At 60.3% G+C, this 22,917-nt stretch overlaps 2 protein-coding genes across 2 annotated transcripts; one reads left to right on the forward strand and one right to left on the reverse strand.

Moving 5' to 3' along the window:
- The first annotated feature begins 3,133 nt into the window (after nt 1-3,133).
- On the forward strand, nt 3,134-16,771 carry LRRC47 (leucine rich repeat containing 47). Its single transcript, XM_059055839.2, has 7 exons — nt 3,134-3,783; nt 11,864-12,322; nt 13,022-13,138; nt 13,766-13,881; nt 14,328-14,430; nt 14,677-14,766; nt 14,893-16,771. The coding sequence occupies exons 1-7, from the start codon at nt 3,169-3,171 to the stop codon at nt 15,139-15,141; spliced, it is 1,749 nt and encodes a 582-aa protein (XP_058911822.1). The 5' UTR covers nt 3,134-3,168; the 3' UTR covers nt 15,142-16,771.
- A 1,860-nt stretch (nt 16,772-18,631) lies between these two features.
- SMIM1 (small integral membrane protein 1 (Vel blood group)) lies at nt 18,632-22,230 on the reverse strand. Its single transcript, XM_059055972.2, has 4 exons — nt 22,168-22,230; nt 21,748-21,875; nt 19,881-20,008; nt 18,632-19,600 (listed from the first exon to the last, which is right to left on the reverse strand). Exons 3-4 carry the CDS (start codon nt 19,988-19,990, stop codon nt 19,474-19,476), a joined length of 237 nt encoding a protein of 78 aa, XP_058911955.1. The 5' UTR covers nt 19,991-20,008; nt 21,748-21,875; nt 22,168-22,230; the 3' UTR covers nt 18,632-19,473.
- Between the last annotated feature and the right edge of the window lie 687 nt (nt 22,231-22,917).

Consider the following 22,917-nt stretch of genomic DNA (forward strand, 5'->3'; position numbering starts at 1 on the left):
GGTGATGAGCCTGCAGGGGTCGGGGGAGACGAAGGTGTGGCGCCGCCACTTGCCTGGCTGGCCTCAAAATCTCCCCGAGCTTCCTTCTGGCCTCTGAGGTCCCCAGGGGTGCCTCCCAGTGGTGGGGGGGAGGGGAGCCAGCCTCAGGAGGAAGGCCACCACCACCCCCCTCCCCACCCCCAGTCTCTGAGCTCTCAAGTGCAGGGGAGGCGTGCAGCCCCCTCCCCATCATGAGATGTCCCAGCAGGGAAAGCGGGGAAGAGGGTGAGGTCAGACTCAGCAGCAGGGGGGAGCCCTTGTGGGCAGGCGTCCCGGGGCCTAGCTCATCCCTAACGCCCCCTTTCATGGCCCTCGTCCTGAGGGTTGAGGACTCCCCAGGAGTGTCCTAGCGCCGCCTCCACACCGGTCACCTGGCCACCCCTTCTTGGTGCCTCCCGGTGTCCCGGCCCAGTCCTGGCAAGGGAGGGGAGCAGTGTCCTGCTGAAGGTGGGAGGCATTGCTGGAACCGCTGCTAGGGTTCTAGATGGAGATCCCTCTCCCCCCACGGGGTAAGGAGACAACGCTTGGGAATGCTGTTTCCCAAATTCAGGGATCCTGAATCAAATTACCCCGGAGGCTGGGACAGCGGCAGGAGGGCAAGCACTGCCAGGTGTCCGGGCCTCCAGCTCCCAGCCTCAGCCGGGGTGGAGACACGGTCGGGGACCAGGGCGGGGACGGCGACGGAAGGGGGTGGAGAGGGGGTCTGCATGGACCGGCTGCACCCTGCAGGCCGACCAAGCAGCTCGGGCGCAGCTGGAGAAGAGACGGCGTGGCACTGGACTCTGGCCGCACCGTCTGCAGTATCAACCGTGGCTGCCTTCACAGACACCACACCGGCGGCACGTACCCCTAGACTAAAGAATCTTGAGTTTGACATATCTTCAAGCTGTGCACGTGGAATCATCCCGTGTGTATCCCTGTGTGATGTGCTTTCCTCCCTCCCCGTCAGGACCCCGACCGCCCGTCATCCGTGCTGCTGTGTGTGCAGCTCAGACACGCGCTCCGTGTGGCCGTCCACTTGAAGAGACGTCTCACAATTTATTTGTCCATTCTCCTGGTGATGGCCATTGCTCGTTTCCAGTGTTGGCTCTATAAAACTATAACTACTCTCACAGCCCGTCAAGAGGATGTGTGTCAGCACGAGCTGCGGGACGGCGGCCCAGAAACCTGCCCGGAGAAACGAAGCAAGCGAGACAACACCCAGGTCCCAGGAGCCGAAAGCCACTGATACCATGCGTGTGTGTACAACCTAACAAGAAATCACTGAGGAGACACAGCAGCGCGCAGAGGGCAGCGGAAGCCGGCTCTGAAGGCACAGGTGGAAGGGGTCCTAGGGGCCCATTCTCACCTCTCCCGGCCTTGCCTGGGGACGGTCACTGCCTGCCCTTCACGGATGGAATTGGTCACAACAGCAACCGAGACAAAAATCTGTCCTTCCTGTGCGGGGTCATTGGGGCCGACAGGCGAGAAGTCAGGGCAGCACAAAGGCCCTGCTAGAAATAAACATGGTACAGTCACAACGCACTTATAATGCCACACAACATACAACCCACAAGTACCTCCCACACACGATGACTCCCAGAGGCGTGACATGGGGCGAAAGAGGCCAGGCACCAAGAGCCGGCCCTGCACGCTATACACGAAGTGCAAAAACTGGCAAAACTACAATATCGGGGCACAAGGGGGGTCTGGGGGGACTGGTGATCACTGGTTTCTTGTTCTGCATGATGGCTACACGGATGTGTTCGGTCTGGACAAAACTCACATGCTATGTGCACACTTTTCTGGGTGTACATCACCCTTCAATACAATGTTCAGGAATTTCAGAACAAAATAAAACTGAAAATCCTGCTGGGGTGAGGAGTTAAAAACAGGGGCAGAGAACAGGACAGCCGACCTCAGCGCTATTCCTCCCACCCTCCTCCTCCAAGCAGCCCTGATGAGTGGGTCCTAACACACGGAAACGATCTGATCCCTAGCAGCCTCTCAACCGTGCGTACCCCGCAGAACACCCGGGGAGCTTGTAAAACCCCCATGCCCGTGCTGCAGCCCAGACTGTTGGGCCAGAGTCTCTGGACCAGGGACTGGGGCATCAGTCACTTGTAACTTCCTGGTGATTCCAATACACAAATCACTAACCTCTAAAAGAAAGAAAGAAAGAAAAAAGTGCACTGCATGCTTGTTAAAAACCAGCAAGGAAGACTTAATGCAAGATTGCAGCAGGGGACAGTGAACTCAACTCTGAATACAGGGCGGCTGGGGGGTTAGAGCCACAGGGCAGGGAGAGGGAGCCAGCGGATGGGAAATTACGAAGAGGAACTTGGTTAGGTTTTTGAAGGGCAGCAGACGATGCCACCCCGAAATATGACTAGGAGTTCAGATCATACCACCCCGAAATGTACCACCTCGGTAAACTGACTATTCTGAGCTGTGTGCTCTTGGAAATCAGTAAACGCAGGGAGAGGTTTGTCTGAACTCCCCTTCTGCCTAAACACATCCTCCCAAAGGAACTCAGTCGTCAGAGACCCCCTCCCTCCCGGGAGCGCACCGTCCAGGGAAGACGGGCTCATCCCCGGAGGGACTAGAAGTGATAACACAGCCGTTGTCACACGGTCCTTCCGCCCGTCTGTCCTCTTAGGGACCGTTCATCTCCCCTAAGAACCACTCATCTCCTCCCCATTCCCCTTCAGACGGCGTTTAGCCTGAATTCTAGGCCACCTGGGAGTCACCGCGTTCCCGGGCGTCTCCCTCAGGTCCGTGAGGCGGACGCGTCCGCAGACTCGCTCTCCGGCCTTGTCTTAGGGGCCCAGCCGAGCCCACAGAGCACGGCGTGCGGGGCCGTCCCCGCTGCTCCCCGACATCCTCGCGGGTAGGAAGACTCGGCCGGAGGCCCAGCACTCACGGCCCTACGCGGGCCTGGGCGCTCCGGGAGCCCACCCACATGCCCACGGTGAGGAGCCGGACCCCGCCGGCGACAGCCTCGAGCCACGCCCCACCGGGCTCCTCTACGGCCCTCGCTGCGGCGCTCTAGCGTCCGCGCAGCTCTCTACGACTCCTTCCGGCCCAGACCGGAAGTGGCGCCGCGTGCCCCGGAAGCACCCCGGCAGGGGCTGCGGGGGTGGTGGCGCGATGGCGGCTGCGGCGGTGTCGGAGGCCTGGCCGGAGCTGGAGCTGGCGGAGCGGGAGCGGCGGCGAGAGCTGCTGCTGACCGGGCCCGGGCTGGAGCAGCGGGTGCGCGCTGCGGGCGGGCGGCTGCCGCCGCGGCTCTTCACGCTGCCGCTGCTGCACTACCTGGAGGTGAGCGGCTGCGGCAGCCTGCGCGAGCCGGGCCCGGGCCTGGCTCAGGGCCTCCCTCAGCTGCACAGCCTCGTGCTGCGGCGCAACGCACTGGGGCCTGGCCTGAGCCCTGAGCTCGGCCCGCTGCCCGCGCTGCGCGTGCTCGACCTGTCAGGCAACGCGCTGGAAGCGCTGCCGCCGGGCCAGGGCCTAGGCCCCGCCGAGCCGCCGGGCCTCCCGCAGCTGCAGAGCCTCAACCTCAGTGGCAACCGGCTGCGCGAGCTGCCCGCCGACCTGGCGCGCTGCGCGCCGCGCCTGCAGACCCTCAACCTCACCGGCAACCGCCTGGACGCCTTCCCCGCCGCACTCTTCCGCCCCGGCGCGCTGCCGCTGCTCAGCGAACTGGCGGCCGCCGACAACTGCCTCCGGGAGCTCAGCCCCGAAATCGCCCACCTGGCCTCGCTCAAGGTCAGCGGTCAGCGGGGCGGGCGGGGCGGGCCCTGTGGTACGCACGGACGGGGGTCTCCTGCCGGTGCCGAGCCGTCCCAAGTCGGCCGGGAAGGGCCACCACAGCGTCGGTATCTCTGGGAAGCCGGCCCAACCCCGGGTCCCCTCGCACTAGCCTGGCCTCCGTCCTCGGGTGGTCCTCTCGGCTCGCCCCCCACACTCTGCTCGCAGCTGGGCCTTAACATGCAACACACTGTTTCGTGATCGTGGACTAACTGGGCTTCCCGCTCAGGTCGGAAGCAGGTCAACAGCAGGGACGGGTGTCCAAATTTCTGCATCTGCAAATGTTTGTGAAAGGACTGGGTGAGCCCTGTGTGGGGGGCCACCCAGGCAGGGCGTGGAGATGTGAAATGACTGGAATTTGCCTAAGGCCACGCGTGTGATTTCACATGTGATAGTTCACTTGACCCCAACGACGGCTTTCTAAGGCAGGGGTGGTTATTCCTGTCTTACATAAGGCCGGAAGGGGTTGCCCCAAGTACACAGCAAATAGGTTGGGGTTTCGTCTAGGCTCTGTTGATTAGGGACTGTTTGTTTATTTTATTCATCCGGGGACCCCAGGTCCCAGCAGAATGCTCGACTCGGAACAAGGGCCCAGTAAGCCTGTTGAGGAAGAGGCCAGAGGGCAGGAGATGCCGTGACCGTGGCCTAAATCCAGTCTAGAGGCTCCTGTCCTTAAAGAGGCAGGCCTCTGTTTCTTCCTGCTCATTGCCATCCTTTTATGCAGACTTTTTTTTTAAATTTAGCAGGTTCTTATTATCTGTTTCATACATATTAGTGTATATATGTCAATCCTCAATATCCCAGTTCATCCCAGCTCCCCCTAGCTTTCCCCCCTTGGTGTCCATACGTTTGTTCTCTGCATCTGTGTCTATTTCTGCCTTGCATATCGGTTCATCTGTACCATTTTTCTAGTTTCTACATATATGCGTTAACATACGATATTAGTTTTTCTCTTTCTGACTTACTTCACTCTGTATGACAGTCTCTAGGTCCATCCACGTCTCTACAAATGACCCAATTTCGTTCCTTTTTATGGCTGAGTAATATTCCATTGTATATATGTACCACATCTTCTTTATCCATTCCTTTGTCGATGGGCATTTGGGTTGCTTCTATGACCTGGCTATTGTAAACAGTGCTGCAGTGAACATTGGGGTATGTGTGTCTATTTGAATTATGGTTTTCTCAGGGTACATGCCCAGTAGTGGGATTGCTGGGTCATGTGGTAGTTCTAGTTTCCGTTTTTTAAGGATCCTCCATACTGTTCTCCATAGTGGCTGTACCAATTTACATTCCCACCAACAGTGCAAGAGGCTTCCCTTTTCTCCACACCCTCTCCAGCATTTGTTGTTTGTAGATTTTCTGATGATGCCCATTCTAACTGGTGTGAGGTGATACCTCATTGTAGTTTTGATTTGCATTTCTCTAATAATTAGTGATATTGAACAGCTTTTCATGTACTTCTTGGTTATCTGTATGTCCTCTTTGGAGAAATGTCTGTTTAGGGCTTCTGCCCATTTTTTGATTGGGTTGTTTGTTTTTTTAATATTGAGCTGCATGAGCTGTTTATATATTTTGGAGATTAGTCCTTTGTCCGTTGATTCGTTTGCAAATATTTTTTCCCATTCTGAGGGTTGCCTTTTCGTCTTGTTTGTAGTATCCTTTGCTTTGCAAAAGATTTTAAGTTTCATTAGGTCCCATTTGTTTATTTTTGTTTTTATTTCCATTACTCTGGGAGATCATAAAAGATCTCGCTGTGATTTGTGTCAAAGAGTGTTCTGCCTGTTTTCCTCTAAGAGTTTTATAGTATCCGGTCTTAAATTTAGGTCTCAAATCCATTTTGAGTTTATTTTTGTGTGTGGTGTTAGGGAGTGTTCTAATTTCATTCTTTTACATGTCGCTGTACAGTTTTCCCAGCACCACTTACTGAAGAGACTGTCTTTTCCCCATTCTACAGTCTTGCCTCCTTTGGCATAGATTAGTTGACCATAGGTGCGTGGGTTTATCTCTGGGCTTTCTGTCCTGTTCCATTGATCTGTATTTCTGTTTTTGTGCCAGTACCATGCTGTCTTGATTACTGTAGCTTTGTAGTATAGTCTGAAGTCAGGGAGCCTGATCCCTCCAGCTCTGTTTTTTTCCCTCAAGATTCCTTTGGCTATTCTGGGTCTTTTATGTCTCCATACAAATTTTAAGATTTTTTGTTCTAGTTCTGTAAAAAAAAAAAAAAAAAAAAAAAAAAAAAAAAATGCCATTGGTAGTTTGATAGGGATTGCATTGAATCTGTAGATTGCTTTGGGTAGTATAGTCATTTTCACAATATTGCTTCTTCCAATCCAAGAACATGGTATATCTCTCCATTTGTTTGTGTCTTCTTTGATTTCTTTCATCAGTGTCTTATAGTTTTCTGAGTACAGGTGTTTTACCTCCTTAGCTAGGTTTATTCCTGGGTGTATTATTCTTTTTGATGGAATGGTGAATGGGATTGTTTCCTTAATTTCTCTTTCTGGTTTTTCACTGTTAGTGTATAGGAGTGCAGGAGATTTCTGTGCATTAATTTTGTATCCTGCAGCTTTACCAAATTCACTGATGAGCTCTAGTAGTTTTTTGGTGGCATCTTAAGGATTATCTATGTATAGTATGTCTTCTGCAACAGTGACAGTTTTACTTCTTCTTTTCCAATTTGTATTCCTTTTTTCTCTTTCTTCTCTGATTGCCGTAGCTAGGACTTCCAAAGCTATGTGGAATAATAGTGGCGAGAGTGGACATCCTTGTCTTGTTCCTGATCTTAGAGGAAGTACTTTCAGTTTTTCACCATTGAGAATGATGTTTGCTGTGGGTTTGTCATATATGGCCTTTATGATGTTGAGGTAGGTTCCCAGTGCAGACTTTTTTAAAACAATAAAACGTGTGCGCAGTTTAGCAACTGACCTCTTTGCAGCAGGAATTACTCTTAAGAGTAATTGCCAACTCATTTTACAAATGTCTTTATGTCAGGATGTATCTGTGTGCGTGTGTATGTGTGTGTGTTTATAGTTAAGAGAAACAGGGAGACCACCCTGCAGAGTGACACGTGCTAACTGGCATTTCCAGGAAGAAGCTGTGGGGGACGACTCCTGGGATGCTGGTCCCAGGGCTGTAGCTTCCCTTCAGGGCTGTGGTGTGACACATGAGATAAGCCCTTTCTACTCCATCACCCATCTCATACGTCTCTTGGTTTCCCAGAAGGTAGATGTACCAAATGTGTAGCTTAACATAGCGTCATGTGAGTGCACAGTTTTTTTATTTTTCTTCAAATCTGTAATGTCTTAGCAGTCTTCAAGTTTGGGTTTTCTTTTGTTAATGTTCTGTTCTTTTGTTAATGTTCTCTGGGTGCCCGCCCAGTAAAGTAGCCTTTATTGTGTCCAGAACGCCCTCATTCCGGTGAAAGAGAACGTCCTGCTTGCTCAGTCCCCCCTCGCCCGGTCCGTCCTGTTCCCCATGTTTAGACTTCCATCGACCTCTTTCACATGAAGAGGCCTGTTTCTTGGAGGGTGTCATGTAAGAGCTACTTGGAATCCCTTTTGGACTTAGATGTCCTTCGGGGGCCTTTTCTAAAATGCTGCCTTCACGAGGAGCGGCTGCTAGAACTGGGTGAAGCAGCATCGCTCCACACCCTGGCGCTCCGAGGACAGACGTGTTCTCCGAGGTGTTCTCTGTCCTTCCCGTGAGGTGGGGGGACAGCGGGAGTCGGACAGCTGCGCTCGGAACCAGAAAGCGTGGGTTCAGCTCAGCTCAGTGTCTTGTAGCGGCGCCCTGGGCTCCTGCCTATCTCGTCCCCTCTGAGGACGACCACGGTGCCATGAAGGAAGCGCAGTGATGGCAGTGGTGCGGGTCCTCCGTGGCCGCATCACCGCGCCAAGGCTGTGGCTTAACACAGCGGTCGTTTTATTTGTGCACGGCCCTCCGCTGTGGGCCAGCCCAGCTGGACAGCCGCTGCCTTGCCGTTGATCACTCGTGTGGCTGCGGTCAGCTGCCGTGGGCTCGGGGCCAGGCTCAGCTGGCGTGGCCGACTCCTCTCTCCACGTCATCTTGGGACGCCTCCCGTCCCCGCCGGGCAGTCTGACCTCTCACATGGCGGCTCAGGGCTCCTTAGAGCACAAGGGCAGGAGCTGCCAGGCCGTCCTGAGGCACAGACCTGGACCTAGCAGCCCGCCGCATCCACTGCATCCTGCTGATTCAGTAAGCAGAGCTCAGTCCAGAGTTGCGGGAGCTGCCACACAAGGAGGAGAATACCTGGAGGCGTGGTTCTGCCGGGGCCACCAGCGTGACGGCACACAGGCCCCGGCTTGTCCCACTCACCTCCCAGTCGGGAGACAGCAAATGAGAGCTCCTCGGAGCCGTGGCTCCCCCGGGAGCCGTGAAGGTCGGACCCTTTTCCCCACTGCAGCTGCCGGGGACAGGGAAGCTGAAGGGAGAGCTGTCCTTTCCCTCCCCAGTTAACTCTGCCTGGAGAGCCGGCTTCATCCCTGTCCTGACCTCGGACCCACTCAGCTGGGCTTCTCCCCGCTGGGCTTCTGTCACCCATCGGGCTCAGCCGCGGGGCTGTGGTGCTCCCGGGATGCCCTCATTGTAAGTGACCGTTAGCCAGGCCCATGGCACTGCCACTGGAGGAGACCGCTGGAGGGCCGGGCAGGCCAGATGTGCCCCCAGATTTATGAACGGTTGCGGGACAGCACGTTCATCGGCTGAAGGGCCACACGGCACTCGGGGTTTCTCCCAGTCCTGCCAGGGGTCGTGCCCACTCGTGTCGTTCGGTGTCGCTCATTTATGGGACTCCTCCCGTAATCACAGTTCACGGAGAAGTGGAACTTTGACCTTGAAACCTTTGTCCAGTGACCAAAAACTGAAGTTAAAAAAAAACCCTTCCAACTTTTCATTTTCTCAGTTGCTGTTGGAGATGGTGGGTTCAGGCCCCCTCGGCCTCCATCAACTGGAACAGAGGGGTCCTTCCACACCCCCGGGGGCAGAGTGTGTGTCTGTAGGGTCTCACAACCAGGGATTTAGGGTCCCTTGCCCGCAGCTCGGCCCAGCAGTCGAGTCACAGTCCAGGGTCAGAGGCTGGCCCTGCCTGGCCGGTGTCACTATTGTGTTACCTACAGGGAGGGAGTGCCTGCGTGTCTTCTGGGCAGGTGCCTGGAGGCCCCTCCACATGCACTCAGTTCACTTCATTCTCCCTTCCGCGATTGTGGGTTTCCCGTCCCCACCCCCTGCCCTGCGCAGTTTTACGCCATCCAGGCATCACTTCAGCTGCAGGCTCTCCCTCCGGCACTCACGCTCCAACCGTGAAACCCGTGGACTCCGCTCCCCATCGAACCTGCGGCTCTGCGTGCCTGGCGTCGGGTGGCGTGTCCTGCTGTGGGGGGCCGCTTTGACCTCATCGGTGGTCTCCCCGCCTCTGCCGGACATGGCACCCCCAGAGCCCTGTCGGCTGCCTGCTCTGCTCCCTGTTTGTCTCCCGCAGGGCCCCGGGGCACGTCCTGGGCTGCTGTCTGTGGCACTGGCTGCTGCCACTGCCCTCTGCTCCGAAATGCCCAGTGTTTGGCGATTGTTGCCCCTGACAGACCCCCGCCCCAGTACCCCTGCCCCTGTCCTCCGAGGAGACCACCTCAGCAGGCTGCTGGCCTGGCACTGCTCTGGTCGGGGCTGGGGGCCACCCTCCCCCACTCTTGCCGGCCCTTCCTCTGCTGCTGTTTGTGGGTCTCTTCCTCGTGGAGGCACAGACCTTCCACCCGCGGCGCCTGTGTTTTCACGCTGCAGTGAGAGTTGCCAGTGGAGTTCAAGCTTTTGAGACTCCGAGCTGGGTGTGCAGGTCCAAACCTGACCTTGAAATACGCCTTTGTCTGCTGCTCAGAGCCTGCCAGTGGGCGGGGACCCGGCTCTTCTGGCCCAGGCCCGGCTGTGCGCGCACAGGGTTACCTGGCCTGGGTGGCCGCGGCTCGTCCTCCCGGCGAGGTGCGTTCTGACACCTGGGCGTGTCCTGGGGAGCAGCTCCGCGGCCCTGGGCTCAGCACTGGCTGTTGATGGGGCTGCCGGTTAGCAGTGAGTGCGGAGGCCGGCGGACCCCAGGCTGGGGCGCAGGGGGCACACAGAAGCCTGGAAGGGCCACGCTTTAGCCCATCCACCCACCTGTCCAGTCTCGCCTGAGAGCGGGGAGAGGCCTGGAGAGGCACCAAACGGTGACAGGTGTGTGCCGTCCGGCTAACCCACAGCCCGCGTGACCACTGAGCGCTTGGTCCCCATTGGCGACTGGAGACCGTGTCAGGCTCACCTTCTCCTGCTCCATTTCTGGGTCGACCGACTGCAGGATCAAAGTCTGCTCTGCAGTTGCTCCCTCCCTCCCGAGCCTCCGGTCCTGGTCCTGCCGTGCGGAGGCTCCTCTGTCACCTTCTGTCGGGCACCCACCTGCCACACCCCTCCTCCACCCTGGTTCTGAGCCAGTTTCCTTCATAGCCAGGGTTTGTGAAGCTCCCTTAAAACCACCCTCTGTAGGGGCTTCCCTGGTGGCGCAGTGGTTGAGAATCCGCCTGCCGATGCAGGGGACACGGGTTCGTGCCCCGGTCTGGGAAAATCCCACATACCGCGGAGCGGCTGGGCCCGTGAGCCATGGCCACTGAGCCTGTGCACCCGGAGCCTGCGCTCCGCAAAGGGAGAGGCCACAACAGTGAGAGGCCCGTGTACCACAAAAAAAAAAAAAAAAAAAAAAAAAAAAAAACACCCTCTGTGCCAGCCACAGCAGACAGCAAGCATCTTGTGGACAGTCAGGGCCCCTGCCCCCCTTCCCAGTTGGTGACAAATCCACCACCCGCTGTGGCCCAGCTGTGGTCATTCGGGGCCGTGGTGTCCCCATCAGGACCAGGACTCCTCGCTGGCCACGCTGCTGTGGGCGCTGCTCCCTGAGTGCGAGGAGGGGCCTGCCTGAGCACTCCCGGATCTGCAGCCCCTTGGGAGGCCCCTGCCACCCGTCACTGCCTCGCTGTCCAAATGCCAGTCCCCTGTGCTTACTCCCACCAAACCAGATTATAGGGTTTCTCCCCAGGCCCTGTGTCAGGTCCACGCGAAGCCGAGCGGGGCTGTCCAGAGCTTCCCACGGGCCCTGGAGGAGAACGAGGAAGAAGCCATTCACTTGCAGGGCTGCGTGCCGCCTGGGCCTCCTGGGAGAGGCCCTGTCCTCCTTACCACCAGCCGAGTCCCTCCCCCGGCACAGGACCCCGCCCCCTGCCCACCACGTGAGGTGGTCACTTGGCCCGTTTACCCCACGTCAGCGACACGGATGGCAGCCTCAGTAGTAGTCATACTACATAGAAGGTTCCTTGTCACGGGCCGCAGGGCTCCACCAGCCTCCTCATGGCGCAGAAGCAGCTCCCCGCTCCCGCGTTCCAGCCAAGGGCCCGGGGCCGACCCAGCACTGACGCCGATTCGCTGTCTGTCGCACACAGGAGACAGGAGAGCAGGAGAGCATGGCGCTGTGCTCCTCTTGCTGTGTTCCTGCTTTTTTTCTCATTTAATTAAAGGCATCTCAGCGCTACTTTGTGGCGAACCTGTTTCTCATGTAAAGTCCTTATTTGTTTATAACCAGACATTCCCCGCGTTCCTCGTCTTTTTTTTAATAGATCTTTATTGGAGTATAATTGCTTCACAATTCTGTGTAAGTTTCTGCTGTACAACAAAGTGGATCAGCCATATGCATACATATATCCCCATATCCCCTCCCTCTTGAGCCTCCCTCCACCACCCCCCCAGCCCTCGTTGTCTTTTGTTCCCCCTAAGCTAACCATCGGTCGGAAGTTCTGCCCCGGTTGTTACTGCGGGACACGGTGGTCAAGCAGCACAAGCAAGACCAGTACTTCGCAGAGGCGGCGGGCGGTGCGCTCACGCCTCCTCCCCCCCCCCCCCAGGGGCCCGGTCACTGCATCCGTGCTGGCCCGGGGCAGACGCGTGGGGCTGAGGCGGGGCAGGAGGCGGGTCCCGGGGCTCTGAGGCGTTGCCGGCTCCCTCGCAGACGCTGGACCTGTCCAACAACCAGCTGAGTGAGGTCCCAGCAGAGCTGGCCGACTGCCCCAAGCTCAAGGACATCAACTTCCGGGGGAACAGGCTGCGGGACAAGCGCCTGGAGAAGATGGTCAGCGGCTGCCAGACCAGGTCCATCCTGGAGTACCTGCGCGCCGGGGGCCGCGGGGGCGGCCGGGGCCGGGGCAAGGCCGAGGGCCCCGACCGGGAGGAGGCGCGGAGGAAGCGGCGGGAGCGGAGGAAGAGGGAGTGCGGCGCGGCCGAGGAGGCTGGGGTGGACGAGGCCAGCCGGCTGCTGCTGCGCGTCCTGCACGTGGCCGAGAGCCCGGCCCCGCTGACGGTCAGGGTGAGCCCCGCGGTCGGCGACGTGCGGCCCTTCATCGTGGGCGCCGTGGTGCGGGGCATGGACCTGCAGCCCGGGAACGCGCTCAAGCGGTTCCTCTCCTCCCAGGTGGGTGCCCGCGGCCGCGACGGGGGCGGGGAGGACGGGCCGTGGGCGGGGCGACCACCGCTCCGGCCCCGGCCAGGGCGGGGTGGGGAGGGGACCCGGCGCAGTCAGCGTCCCTGAGGCTCTGCTGTGCGAGTGCGTTTCTGACTTCCGCAGTAGGTGACAGGTTCAGCTTCACGAGAGAGGGTTAAAATCGTCAGCTCTTGCCAGCGTGGTCTCAGGTGACTCGTTTAGTTTTTGTGAAGTTTCGGCTAGGCAGACTTAGAGTTCGTTGTTCTGTGAGGTCTGCCCAGCTTTTAAAGCAAAAGGCACATCCTTGCACGTGAGCAAGAGCGTGGCCTGCGGGGGCTGAGGCTGTACGTTCGGGGAGGAAGCCGAGCCAGGAGCTCAGAACTCGAAGATCAGTGTTTTGGAGGAAAAGCTTGCTGGGGTTGTTTTTCTTTTTAAGTCACACTTCTGTTTATTCAGTCATAAATTTTAGCTCGAGATGGGTTCTTTGAAGTCTCAAGCATTGCACGGTAGAGTTAGGGCGAGAAGAAATTCTGCTGATAAGCAGATACCAGCTTTCCAGCAGAGGTTCCACGAAATAAATACTTGGCTGGGAAGACTGCCCCCCCGGGAGGGGGGAGCCCTGGGGTGGCGGGGGGTTGCCCTCCGGCCTTGGCACACTGAGCTCTGCCTGCCCTTGAACTTGTATTGCAGACAAAGCTGCACGAGGACCTTTGTGAGAAGAGGACTGCGGCCACTATCGCAACCCACGACCTCAGAGCCATCCGGGGGCCACTGCTGTATGCCGCCCGACCCCCGCAAGACCTCAGGGTGAGGCCACGCATCCCGGTGTTTGCAGTTCGAGTGTTCCTTGTGTGTTTTCCAAAAAATACACGTGCAGGTGGTTGAGTCAGAGCATTTGGGGTAGAATCTGACCCTTTGCTGCTCCCAGCAGGAACATAAAATAAAACAGGTTGTGTTGACAGTTACTTTCAAAAGTGAACTCATCAGAGGAGGTGGTGATTTGGAAGTGGTTTCCTTCACCTGCTCACTAACTTTTAACCAGAAACTGTGGTTTATATCCCAGTTGCAAACCCCCTGATCTGGGGTTGACCGCGGTGCGTGTTCTGTCGAGGCCCCGTTCCTGGTCTCTCGGGTTCCGCGTGAGGCACCTCGGGCCCCCGGCGGGGGAGGGTTCCCAGGGGACTGGCTCCGGCCCTGGCCCCATCTTTTCCCTCGGCCTCCTCAGAGCCACAGGTGTGGGACCGCGGCTGTGCAGTAGGCGGGTTTCAGATTCAGCCCCCGGGGTGACCTCTGAAGGCGCAGTATATCTGCCTGTGACGTGGGCGCAGCCTCTATCCTCAGCCCGCAGGACGTCCGCCTGGAGGACTGTCAGCTCTCAGAAGCCTCCCGCTGGGACCCCCAGCGACAGGCCAACATGCGGTGTCCACCCTGTAGATTGTCCCCTTGGGGCGCCGGGAAGTCAAGGCCCAGGACCTGGTGCGGCAGCTGCAGCTGGAGGCCGAGGAGCACAGGAAGCAGAGGAAGAGGCAGAGCGTGTCGGGCCTGCACAGGTGGGCCCCCCCCCACATCGGCCCGTGGCAGCGAGGGCGCTCCCGAAGCTGCCCGAGCTCACGGGACCCCGCTTCTGCTCGCCCTCCTCTCGGACTCCATGCGGGGGGCGGGGGGGACCCACCGTAGCCCCGTGTTGTGTGGCTTCAGAGAAGCAGGTGCCAGGAGCGCAGGCCTTGTGTTGTCTCAGCGGGGGCCCTCAGCACGTCCACCGGGTGCGCAGGGAGAGCGCGCCGTGGCGGGGGGGCAGCCAGGCCTGCTGCGCTTGGTCCCGGTCGGGCTTGGCTGGCTCGGGCACTGAGGAGGCCCTGCGAACGTCTCCTCGGCGTTGGCTGTGTCACGTGCCCTTGACCCGACACCTGCTGTGTCCAGAGAACTGCGATTCGTCCACTCACCTTTAGGTGTGTTTCCACAGCTGTGCCTGTTACCGGCATTTCTTCCCACCCAGGTACCTTCACCTGCTGGACGGGAAGGAGCGTTACCCGTGCCTCGTGGATGCAAACGGCGACGTGATTTCTTTCCCGCCCATAACGAACAGCGAGAAGACGAAGGTGGGCGGTGTCTGCCAGCGCCTGGCACCTTTGAGTCCGCGTCACGTGCCGCGTTCCCGCGCGCGGCTGTGTGCGCTCGCTGCCGCCCGTGACTCGCCGCGCATGCCCCACCCCGGCGTCTGTCTCCCCTCTGGATTTGTGTGACGCCGTCTTAACGGGATCTTCTGCAGATTAGACCTTGCAGTTGCTGGTGTCTGCTTGTGATAACTTGATTCTTCCCTGAAATCTTTCTAATTTCTGTTTAAGATTAAGAAAACCACTAGTGACCTGTTTCTGGAAGTGACAAGCGCCTCCAGCCTGCAGATTTGCAAGGACATTATGGACGCCCTCATCCTGGTGAGCACACTCTGGCCCTGCCGGACAGACGGCGCGCCCGCTGCCCTTTGCCAGCTGCGTGACGGCAGCCTGTCTTCCCTGGGTTGCCTCTACTCTCTCGGTTAAAAAGACATTTTTCATTTGCAGAAAATGGCAGAAATCAACAAGTACACTTTGGAGAATAAAGACGAAGGTTCCCTCTCCGACCACGAAGTCGATGCCATTCCTGGACACGTCTCGGATCCCAGGGCGAGTCCTGGTGCTGGCCAGGCCGGGAGCGCCCCGCTGGTGGTGGAGCAGGTCCGGGTGGTGGATGAGGAGGGGCACCTGAAGGTGGTGTATCCGTCCAAGACGGACCTGGACCTCGCTGCCGCCCACGTGACCGTGCTCCGCTGACGGCCGGGCCGCTGCCCCAGGCTCCCAGGGAAGCGCTGTCAGCCGCGCCGGCTCCGCAGGGCTTTCGTGTGGTGATACTAAATTATTCCTTCGCCTCGGTAGTTTTTAAGATATATGCATTCTTTTTCCAGTTTTCCAGTCGATTCTGCCATAGGGGTTGCCACGTTGACACACGCTGAAGTCATTTCACCTTTACAGCACCGATTTGACTCTGCCGGTGCTTTTAATGAAATCACTTGAGTATTGGAACTAACTGCTCAAAGGGTTCTGCAATCATGTAGCCACACAGCAAATCACTGTATCCACAGGGGGAAAGGACATTGTAATTGGTGCGAATATTTAGTTCTAAGTTGGGAAGCTGAACAACATGCATTTTACTGAGCTGCACAGTTATTTTTCTACGATACAATATCTTTTGAAGTCCTACAGTTCCAGCACTGCAGCTTAGAAATGTGGGATGTCATGGTTTCCAGTTGTTGGAAACCTTAATCTTTTTATAAAAAACATTTTTTAACGTGACCTTAGAATTGGCAAAATCATTTTTCTTACTGCTGCTGTAGGATGCTTTGGGGGAGGGAGGCAGGGCATCCAGGAGCGACGGCCCAACCCGCCTGCTGCACTGGCCGGGCTTGGCGAGGGGGGGGGCGTCAGTCGTCTGTAAACTAGCACCAGGGCCGTGAGGTGTCACACCTGCGTCTGGAGGTCAGTGTGCAGGTTTCCCACTGCACAGCGGGCTTCCACGCTCAGACAGGACGGTCAGCCGTCGTCAGCTTGCTCCAGGACGGGGGTGGCGGTGACTGGAGGAGGCACCAGGAGTCACGGGGCATGTGCTGGACAGGGGGTCTCAGCACCTGGCAGTCTAGGTATTTCCAGCTCTGCGTCGGCAGTTCACTGACCTCACTGCTCCAGGAGCAGCCGGCACAGGAAAAACTGACCCACCAGCTTTTTCTTGAGTGACGCGCGTTCCATGGTCTTTGACCTGCAAAGGACAGTTGACGTGTTTTGTCAAAACGACAGGCAGTCGGCAGGTGTGTGCGAGAGCCCCGCCTGGACCCAGGCGCGTAGCGGTCAGGACCAGACCCGCGTGAGGCCCACACCCCACACGCTGGGCCTGCCATATGGCCATGTGGGTTCCCCAGAGCCCGGCCAGCCTTCCTCGAAGGACGTGGCGGGGCCACCTTGACACTGGACCCCCTGCCAGGTCACTGCCAGGACTGCCCTCTGTTGGCCCTGGGGCAGCTGTGCTTAACTGGGCGGAAGTGGCACCCGGTGACGGCGTTCCCCAAACCTACCTGACATCCGTGTGCATCGGCGGCTCTGGGTTGCCACCTGCTGTCAAGGCCGCAGAGGCCGTGGCTGGCGTGGGCGTCACGGCAAAGCCCTGCTCAGAGCTCCGGTTGGGGCCGCAGCTGAGCTGCCCTCTTGGCACCAGGCTGTGGCTTCAGCGGCCGCGTGGCACCAGGTCTGGGGCCTCCTTGATGTTGGGTAAGCCGCCGGCCCGGCTGCTCTTCTCTGGTGCAGTTTGATTCCGTGTGAGGTTTGGAAACGTATTCAACTTACAGCAGAAAACCCCTTTGACGTTTCTTTTTCTTTGTCAGTCCGACCCTCTAATAAAAACATTTAGAAAGAACGTCTCGGCTCCTTCCCCGTGAGTCCTTCCTGGGGTTTCTGGAGGTGCGTGTCGGAAGTGTCTGTGGGGAAACTGAGGGCCTGGGACCCTCTTGCCAGCAAAGAGCGAGAGGCAGTTATCTCCTGTCACTCGGGCCTGGCCCAGAGAAGCTGCTGCCCTTGACCCCTGGGTCCTGGGAACCTGCTCCTGCAGCATCACCAGGTGGAGCCCACCCCGGGGCTTTCCCAAAGGGGTCAAGTCCCTGGGACCCGCCTCCAGCAGACCACCCCAATCCTGAACCTCCTGTGGGAGGGGAGCCCAAAGGTCCTGCCCCGTCCTCTCCCAACCCTCCCAGGGCTGTCGGGACGCCACCTCCGTCCCGGCCACTCGGGTCCAGCTGGGACCCCAGGGCACGTCTCTGAGGCGGCCCGCGTGGAGGCGTGTGCCCCGCGTGCCCCGGCCTGTAGCCGCCCACCTCCATGGGCCAGGCTCCTGGTGCCAGTAGAGCCGGGGGCAGGGGGTGCTGCGCGCCCGCCAGGCTCTGGGCCGGTGCACCCAGCTCTGCATGCTGAGACCCGCTTGGCCGTGGGGCACACAGGGAGCGGCCAGCCAGATGCAGGCCAGACCCCAGCACCGTCCACGTGGCCGTCCACGGTCCACGGCCGCCAGTAAGGTACCCCCCGACCCTGGGGAGCAGGCCTCACGAGGACCCTGGGCGCCACCCAGCGGTGCCGGACCGAGCAGGACAGGCTCCGCCTCCCTGCATTGCCCCAGGCCAGTCGCATCTGACCTGCGCATGCGCAGACCTGCCCCTGCCCAGGGGCTACTCGGCGAATGCGCCCTGGAGCCAAAGAGGCCTCGGAGGGAGTGGGGGCGGGGGCAGCGGGGGCACCCCCCCCTCCCTCCGTACCGCACCCTCGCCCCACTCCTGGCCGAGGCTGCTCTGGGCCTCGGGGAGGGCCAGCCCTTGCACCTCCAGCGAGGACCGCGGGCCGCTGAGAGCCCCCGGAGGCCACGCCGCCGAGCCATGCCAGGCCAGTGGGCCCTGCCCACCTCCCCGCACCCTCCACCCCAGTGCCCGTCCTGCGATGGCCAAGAGGGGACTCCAACTGGGGCGCTAGGCTGAGGCCAGACAGGTGCGGGCCAGCTGGGGCCCCCTCGCTGACTGTGGCCACGCAGGTGGGGGCAGAGGCTCTCCGGAGACAGGTGCTGAGGCGCAGAGACCAGGGCGGCTGGGACAGACCCTCCACCACTGCCCCGTAACCTGCTTCCCCCCGCAGCAGGCCCTGCTGAAGCAGCGGTGAGCAGCATGCTCAGAGCCAGGGATCACCCGCTGGTGCAGCCCCACCTCACACCCGCCCGGCCCGGGCAGACTTGGAGTGGGCCCGCTGTGCCCTAGGCCCATCCCGTGGGGTCTCTGCCCTCCCTGCCAGCTCGGCCTCTGACAACCAGGTTTGCTATGAGCCCATAGGGATCCTGACTGTCCCTCATCTCCTGCCCTCAGTCCTGGGCGGTTCTGGGGTGAGGACCAATTCCCTAAGAAGGTGTTTCTGGCAAGGAGTCTGGGGGGTCTGGGGCGTGAGTTCACAGCAGACGAGGGCCAAGCAAGCGGGAGCAGAGCCGGCAAGGCGCTGTCCATGGCCAGGAGAGGCAGGAGCAGGTCCAGCCACACGCGGGCCCGCAGGCCTGCCCCTGTGCTCCCACCTCCCGGCAGAGGGCCTGGCCAGGGTTGGGCACAGCCCAAGGCCAGAGCCAGGGGAGGCCCACAGGCCCTTTCCCAGGCCTCCCGGCCACTGTCCAGATGCCCTCCAGCTGGCCCCATATCGGGGGCCGTGAGTCACGCCTCGCCGGGGAGACCCACGGGAGACACCGGCATCCGTGTTTTCATTCAACAGACTTTTAATGACGACCTCCGTGTGCAGGGTCTGGACCTCCTACAGGGTGCCGGCGGAGGGGCCGGGCTCGTGCAGGGCCCACTCTGTGGGGTGGACAGCCCCGGGGAACGTGTCCACCCTCCTGGAGGGAAGATGCGGTGGTGGGTCTGGGACGAGGGCAAAGGCCCCTCTCCCCACTCTACCCAGGAAATGACTCAGCCCCCGGGGAGGGCGGATGGACAGACGGACACACATGCACCCCCTCAGAGCCATCCTTTCACAACGGGAGTCAGAAGGGCCAGAGAGGGCAGGGCCCTGCCCAGGGCCACACAGCTCCGCACGATGCCCACCCAGGGAGGACCCCACCCTGGGGCTGCCAGGCCTGTGTCCTGGGCTGGGGGGAGACGGGGAGCTCTCGGGGCCCTGGACTGAGGGCCTAGCCTGGGTGTATCCTGCAGCCCCAGCTCAGGCTGGGCCCAGTCTCCCAGCCACCTGGGCCCCTGGGTGGCTGTGTGTGCCAGGCGTGCACGCGTGTGTCCTTGTGTACCCGTGTCCCTGTTTGGCTGTACGCCTGTGGGTGCCTGAGACAGCTGTGCACAGTGGTGTCCCCGTGAGCTTGAGGCCAATATGTGTGCCCCGTGTGCCCCTGGAGTCTGTGCACTGGTGGCGGGGAGAGTGCCTGTGTGCATGGTGAGGGGCTGCGTACACAGAGGGGAGCCTGTGTATAGAGAGGAGGGTCTGTGTATAGGGGAGGCTGTGTAGACTGGTGGGTCCGTGTACACGGAGGGGTTCTTGCACACGGGGTGTCCCTCCGAGCCCATGCCCCTGGGCACATGCTCTGGGCAGCGTTCATTTGCACTTGTGCACGAAGTAGCCAGTGATGTAGCCCAGGGTGAACACGACCCAGAAGAGGGCCACTCCACCCAGCACCTTCAAGGAGATGCCCAGCTTGCCCGAGCACAGCTTCCGGGAGACCCTAGAGTGAGAACCGCAGGCACATGAGCCCCCAGGCGGCCCCCAGTGCGGGGTGGCAGGGGGGCAGGGGGGGGAGGAGGAGCGGGCCCCAGGCAGGTGGGCTGCGGAGGAGGGCAGCCCGGGGAGGGAGGGGAGTGGCGGAGACCCCGGGGAAGGTGGGGGGCCCGGGTCTGCCGAGACTGCCTGGGGTGGGCGCCCAGTGGGCGCAGAGCAGAGGCTGGCAGGAAGGATGGCAGGGGCCTGTGTAGGGCCAGGGGGGCCCCTTCTCCCCAGCCCCTCACCTCTTACAGCCCGAGGCCTCCTCTGCGCCGGGCCCGCTGGCCACGCTGACTCCATCTCGGCTGCTGCCCTCCCACCTACTGTACTGGATGCTGCTCTCCTGGGGCTGCATCCCGGGGGCCACGGGGCTCTGGCGGGAGGGGCAGAAGGTGGGCTGAGCCTCCCAAGACGCACCGTTCCGGAGCCGGTGAGGCCAGGGGCAGGGTTCCGTGTGGCACTGCTTTTGGGGTGAGGGTCTGCCCGGGGGCCGTGACGGGCCAGGTGGGCTGGCTCTTTGCCCGCATCCTCTCATCCAGCTTAGGAGGTGACCAGGATGCAGAGGGGTTAGGCCACGTGTCCAGGGTCACGTGGGAGGAGGCAAGAGGGAATTCCAACCGGGAGTCCGAAAGTCTGCCAAACCCTGCCCTCAGGAATGCGAGAGGCTGCTTTTCCACACAGCCTGCTCCCTCGGGGGTGGGGGTGGGGGGGCCCTTCAGGAACAGCTGCTGCCACCCTGGAGGGCCCCTGGCTGAGGCCAGGTCACCAAGCCTGATAACGAACGGCCTTCCCTCCCTCCTCCCATTCCTGCCAGATAAGGCCCAGAGCCATCCCTGGAGGCTGGGAAGGGGACGGGGCAAGCGGGGCAGCCAGACTGGGGGCGGCTGGTACGGCCTGTCCAGTAGGGGGAGGAGGCCTGCCTGGCCTGTGCAGCAGCAGCAGCTGTGATGTGTCCTCTGGCCTGAGTTGCAGCCCCTCCCTCACACACTGCTGTGCCCTGCTGGGAGTCCAGGGGCTGAGACTTTGCTCAGCTCCCGCCAGCCTGGGAAAACCTGACCTTTCGTCCAGGTAATCTGGGACACAGAGGCTTAAAGGCACAGTGAGCCCCTTAGCAAGAAGCCAACCCAGAAACTCAGGAAATCAGGCAGTTCTTAAACCCCCGAAATGCTTCCACGTTTGCCCTTTCCCAAATCCCAGGGCCATGGGACAAAGGAAGGGAGCTTGTCTCAAAGCCACAAAGCCTGTCCTTCCTTGGGATCCTGTGCTCTGGGGCAGCGATGCAGGCCTGGTCTCAGGCCTGGGGAAGGCCAAGCATTTGTTGAGTGTGGGTTCTGCTTTCCCAGGGTGTGTCCAGGAAAGGGGCTAAGGGCCAACTCTGTTAGCTACCTACCTAATGTTCACCCCCTCCCTCCTGTGGCCAGAGTCCTCATCTTGTTCCAGGCAGCAGTGTGCCAGCCCAAAGTGACAGTCATGGGCTAAGACAAGCTTAATACTCTGACCCCTGCTTTCCCATGTCACCCAGATGTGAGCAAGGTGCTGGGGTGCAGCAGGGGGTAGGAGGCTTTTGCTTTCATGAACAGAAGAACAACCACTTCCTTCTTCCTGCCTTGAAGTGATGGCTGGAGCTGAGCAGCCACTTTGCAATCTGGATATCCTGCCACACCAGCCCAATGGTGCTGAGTCTCCAAATCCACACCAACTGCCCACCCATGAGCTTCCTGATTTGAGGAGGGTCAGGCTCAATCTGTTCAAGACTGGGACAGTGGGTTCCTGTTCTTTGCAGCAGAACAAGCTCCTGACTGACGTGGATAGTGGCCCTCAAGTAGTCCTGGTTGGAGAAAGCCACCAGAAGCTGGTGAGGTGCTGGAGCTGAGCTTCTGAGGGCTTCATTCACTTGCTTGTAACCGTCTGTCCAACCCACACGCGATGGGCACAGTGTCACAGGACCCTGGGGCTTGTGCTGCCTGACAGGGACACCTGCTAAGCCCTGGGACCCTCAGGGGTACCACCGCCTCCTGGGAGTGTGTGGGGACAGAGTCCTTGGCACACAGGGGCTGCATATACATTAGACCCCTTCACCCCCAATGCGCCTCCAAGGAGCCCACAGCTTACAAGGGGAGAGTCCTGGCGTTGGGGGTCGAAGCCTCTGCGATCCAGGAAGATGGTCAGAGCCCGGACAGTGGATCTCACCTCCTCCCAGCCCGCAGTTCGGGATGTGAGGAGCCTCAGGTGCCTCCAGCCTTAAAGAAAGACAGAGAATAAAGAAAAGGTGAAGAGCAAGCGGCGCTGCCAGGGGCAGGGAAGGGAAATGGGCCCTGGGGCGTCCCGGGCGGCCAGCAGGAGCAGCGAAGGCAGTTAGCCTCGGGGTCTGTAGGCCCGGGACAGCCTCAACCCCGCCCGCACCCCAGCAACTCCTCTCTCCCGGGCCGGCTGCTCGCGGAGGCCGCGGCCCAGAGGGGCGGGGGGCTGCCGAAAACCAAGCCCACCACCTTCTTCTACTCGAGGAAAGCGCACCCCGACCCCGTGTCTCACCTCGGCTCGACAGCCCCAGACCGCTCCGCGCGCCGCAGACGTGTCCCGGGCCTGAGGGGGGCGGGGCCTGGTAGGGGGAGGGGCCTGATGGGTGGTGGGACCTGAGCGGGGGCGGAGCAGGGCTGGGGTGGGCGGGGCGAGGCGGTGGGTGGTGGGGCCCGGAGAAGGGGCCGGGCAGGTAGGGCGGGGCGCGGCCTGGGCTCGATGGGCGGGGCACAAACGGGGCGGGGCCTGGGGCTGTGGGTGGGCGGCCTCCAGACTCCGGGAACGGGGGTGGGGCCTGGTGGAGGGGCGGGGCCGTTCCCCGGGGCGTGGCAGGGGCGGAGCAAGAGGGAGGTCCCCAGGCCTTCCAGGAGGTGCGTGCTGCAGGGGGCGAGGGGCAGCAAGGCCTCCGGGGCCGCAGGATCCGCAAGGGCCGCAGAGCGCGCCTCTCTCCAGGGCCTAGACCCCTCCCCACTGTTGCAGTTTTCCCGCCGGGAACCGGGCTCGAGCGCAGAAGCGGGCTCAGTGCGGGGAGGAGGGATGGCGAGCGCGCGTGGTCAGAACCGAGACACCGGACTGTTCTCGGGGGCGCCCAGTCATCGGGTTCCCCAGCCGCCAGCCGGCCTTCCGCTCGCTCTGAGCGGCCAGAGGCCTGGGCGGGGCGGCCATGCACTGGACGCATTCAGCGAGCGGGCTCTGCGCGAAGGAAAGGATGAAGGGATATACGTGGACAGGTGAGGGTGGAGAGCAAAGAGAAGAGGCCGAGGA

This window comes from Kogia breviceps, chromosome 1 (genome assembly GCF_026419965.1).
Source record: "Kogia breviceps isolate mKogBre1 chromosome 1, mKogBre1 haplotype 1, whole genome shotgun sequence".
Lineage (NCBI taxonomy): Eukaryota > Metazoa > Chordata > Mammalia > Artiodactyla > Physeteridae > Kogia > Kogia breviceps.

What these genes read in the sequence shown, in the direction of transcription:
- SMIM1 (XM_059055972.2), bottom strand. Translation starts at nt 19,990, where the DNA reads ATGCAGCCCCAGGAGAGCAGCATCCAGTACAGTAGGTGGGAGGGCAGC. An exon ending in GAGGCCTCGGGCTGTAAGAG is followed by an intron (nt 19,601 to 19,880) that starts GTGAGGGGCTGG and finishes TTCTCACTCTAG; the next exon opens with GGTCTCCCGGAAGCTGTGCT.
- LRRC47 (XM_059055839.2), top strand. Translation starts at nt 3,169, where the DNA reads ATGGCGGCTGCGGCGGTGTCGGAGGCCTGGCCGGAGCTGGAGCTGGCG. An exon ending in AGCGGTTCCTCTCCTCCCAG is followed by an intron (nt 12,323 to 13,021) that starts GTGGGTGCCCGC and finishes CTTGTATTGCAG; the next exon opens with ACAAAGCTGCACGAGGACCT. An exon ending in CGAACAGCGAGAAGACGAAG is followed by an intron (nt 14,431 to 14,676) that starts GTGGGCGGTGTC and finishes TTTCTGTTTAAG; the next exon opens with ATTAAGAAAACCACTAGTGA.